Source organism: Alligator mississippiensis, chromosome 1 (genome assembly GCF_030867095.1).
Source record: "Alligator mississippiensis isolate rAllMis1 chromosome 1, rAllMis1, whole genome shotgun sequence".
Lineage (NCBI taxonomy): Eukaryota > Metazoa > Chordata > Crocodylia > Alligatoridae > Alligator > Alligator mississippiensis.
The window spans coordinates 366,648,739-366,651,942 of record NC_081824.1 but is presented as its reverse complement, the minus strand read 5'-3'; the positions used below and the strand labels follow the sequence as shown (position 1 = coordinate 366,651,942).

Here is a 3,204-nt window from a genome sequence, read left to right as displayed (position 1 = left end):
TGTTATTTTATTTGTACTTTTATTTCTGTTGGAGATGTAGAGAAGCTTGTTCACTTCATTTGGACTATTTGGCAGAAAGCTTTGTAATCCTGCCAGAGAACTGAGAGGTTGCAAGCATCATATCAGGAAAGATTAGTACGCCCTGTAATTACCTTCTATTGTCATGTAACACACTCTGAATTTGTATGAGAGGTGCACTCATGAATCCAGGTAGTCAGCTCCCTGGCGTACACCAGACATGATCCCCACCTAGTGGCTAATAGCAAGCTTTAATTAAAAAAAAATCCCAGTAACAAAAATAGGCAACCTAAGATAATACCCATGTTAAAAGCTTGGTAGTACTGCTTCTAATATGCTACTATTGGTTGATGTTTTATTGTTTAAAACAGGGGTTGGAAAATTTTGGGGGCAGAATGCCAAAAACACCTGCAACATCTACTAGTAAAATTTTGGCATGCCAGGGATGGACAGCGAGGGATCCTGGTTGTGGCAGTGCAGCTCCAGTCCCTTTCCCACTGTCCACCCTGAGGTGTGCATGCCAAGCAAAATGCCTTTGTGTACCACACACTGGTACCCACACTGGGGGTTGCCTACCCCTGATTTACAATATTTTCAAAGCTGGAAAAAAAACCCACAATGTATATTAAGATGTTATAATGTAACAATATAGCCTACATAAGGTATCCAGCAGGTTGTTTTTTATTTTATACACAAATCATCTAAAATGCCACCACTGCCTCCTGTCCATAACACCTTTGGAGCACTCTGATTGGTTGTTTCAGTAACCAATCAGAGTGCTCCAAGACGATTATGGACAGACAGACAGACGGACAAGACGATTATGGACAGACAGACAGACGGACTAAGCCCATTATTATATTAGAATAATTTTGTCTTCTTTTGTAAGTTGCCCTGAGCCTTTTTAGGAAGGGCAGTATATAAACTGAATAAAACAAAATAAATAATTCAAAGACTGAGCAATTTTAGGAATGCTATTTTGGAGAAGCACAGCGCCCACTGTCAATTTTGTTAGAAAGCAAAGACAAATGGACACATAAAATAAAGGCACCCAAATGTTATCCTTTTAGAAAGATGATGTCAGAACTTTATTATAATTCCAGACTTATTCACTTCACTGTTGCACCCTGCCTCCTGAACATAGTTGTCTGACCTGCATCTTGAAAGAGAAAGGATGGCCTTCTGGAAGTTGCCTCCAATCACAACATAAAGTAATAGGTTAGCACATGTATTTAGTGCAGCTAAAGGTCTAGAGATGATGTAAGCAGCATGGATTAGGTTCTCAATGTGGCAGTTAACTGAATGGAGTCGTAATTCTACCCGAGCTCCCCTAAAGACATGAAAAGGTAGAAAACATACATAAAAGACCACCAAGAGGAGGATGGCAAGTTTTCGAGCCTTTTGCTTATAACAAGTGTGAGTATGGGGCCCTGTAGCCAAGGTGTAAATAATCACAGTGTAACACAGGGTCACAATCACTAATGGAAAGTAGAAAGCTAATCCAGTCAGAAGCCAGTTATACCACCTGATAATGTCCAGATTGTCAGAACTGATAAGATCCAGGCACATGGATTTGTTTTGTTTCTCCTTTGAGGTGATCAAAAAGTTGATAGGACTGACAGCCACCAGTGAGATTACCCACACTGCAGTGCAAGCTGCTACTGCTGATCTCTTTTTCTGAATAGAGAAGACCTTCATGGGATGGACGATAACAAAGTAACGGAAGATGCTGAAGCAGGTAAGGAAGAGGATGCTGCTGTACAAGTTGAAGTGGAAGCCAAAGTGGATAAACTTACACATGAAGTCTCCAAAGATCCAATGCTCTCCATTGGCATAGTAATGTATCAGGAATGGAAGGCTGGTTAAGTACAGCAGGTCAGTGAAGGCCAAGTTCAGCATAATGATAGTGCTACTCTTCCAGGGCCTCATCTTGAAACTGTATATGCAAATTGCAATCACATTTCCTGGGAAAGCCAACAGAAAGATTATGCTGTACATAGGAGGGAGGTAAGATTTCTTCAATGAGGCTTCTATATCAGTGCAGTTATTGGAAGCATCCTCCTGGTTCTTTGCTATGGTAAAGTTGGCTAAGTTGTCAGTTGTTGCATTCATGTTCATCTTCCTTTTGCTTGAAAAAAAAGGAGAACTGTTTTATTTTCACTAATAAAGTAATGCAATGTGCTCAACCACACAGCTAAGAGAAACAAAAGTCTGTGAAAACATTTATAATGCAGATCTGTTTCCAGTCCAAAAGAACTTTAGATCCTTCAGTTTCCCATCATGTTCATTTTAAAATATTACCGAGCAGGAGGAAAAGGCCTTGCTACAAATTGATCTTCTTTGGTAGCTTTTGTATGTTTTTCATGTACAGTTCATACTGTTTTAAACTGATCCACTGGGCCATACAGATTATATCTTGGGTATAGTGGTATTACGTAAATAACCCTATGAGATACTGCCACACTTAAATCATAAGGAAGTTGTATCATAAGATGTGTCCTATAGAAATGTCAGGGAAATCTTTTGAGTTTTTTCCAGTATTGCATCAAGCAGGGGCAAACCAGAACAGGAGAGAACCTTAACAGTGATCTATCCTTGATGTTACCATGCTTCCATGCTGTCTTGTTAATTTGTTACCTCAGGGCCTCGTTACGCCTTATGCTCTGAGCCACACAAATGTTAATCGGCTTAGTGATAGTTTGAAGTCTGGAGCAGTCTCACCTTCAGTTTGAGCAGCAGGTCTGTGGGGAGTGGCTACACTTTAACGGGTGATATGCAGACAGTCCTGCCCTGGCATGGTATAACTTTGAGTTGCATAATGAGCACTTTAAGACACTTAAATGTGTTAATGTGCAGACAATCAAGAGGTTAAGAGCTTCAGGAGCTGCCCAAAATTACGCTGCATCAAGGACCTTAGTCCACAAAACAGAAAGACTAGTAGCTTGTTGGGTTGTTTTGTTTTTCCTCAAAATCATTATCTTGTGCCCAGCCTGCAGATTTTTTTCACTGCTATGGCATTTTTGCATAGCTTCACTATTCTTTTTCAAGAGATTCTCTGGAGACATTTGCAAGCAGAGAGCAGATTTTTCTTAAGTCTTTTTTTTTGTTTTTAAAGCAGTCAAAACTAGCTCTTTGATTATCATAACCTTATGATATGATAAACCATTCCAAAGAGTAGAAATGTGT

The 3,204-nt window shown here is 39.8% G+C and overlaps 1 protein-coding gene across 1 annotated transcript; it reads right to left on the bottom strand.

Moving 5' to 3' along the window:
- Positions 1-1,098: 1,098 nt before the first annotated feature.
- On the bottom strand, positions 1,099-2,140 carry OXGR1 (oxoglutarate receptor 1). Its single transcript, XM_019486973.2, has one exon. The coding sequence runs from the start codon at positions 2,134-2,136 to the stop codon at positions 1,099-1,101; it is 1,038 nt and encodes a 345-aa protein (XP_019342518.1). The 5' UTR covers positions 2,137-2,140.
- Between the last annotated feature and the right edge of the window lie 1,064 nt (positions 2,141-3,204).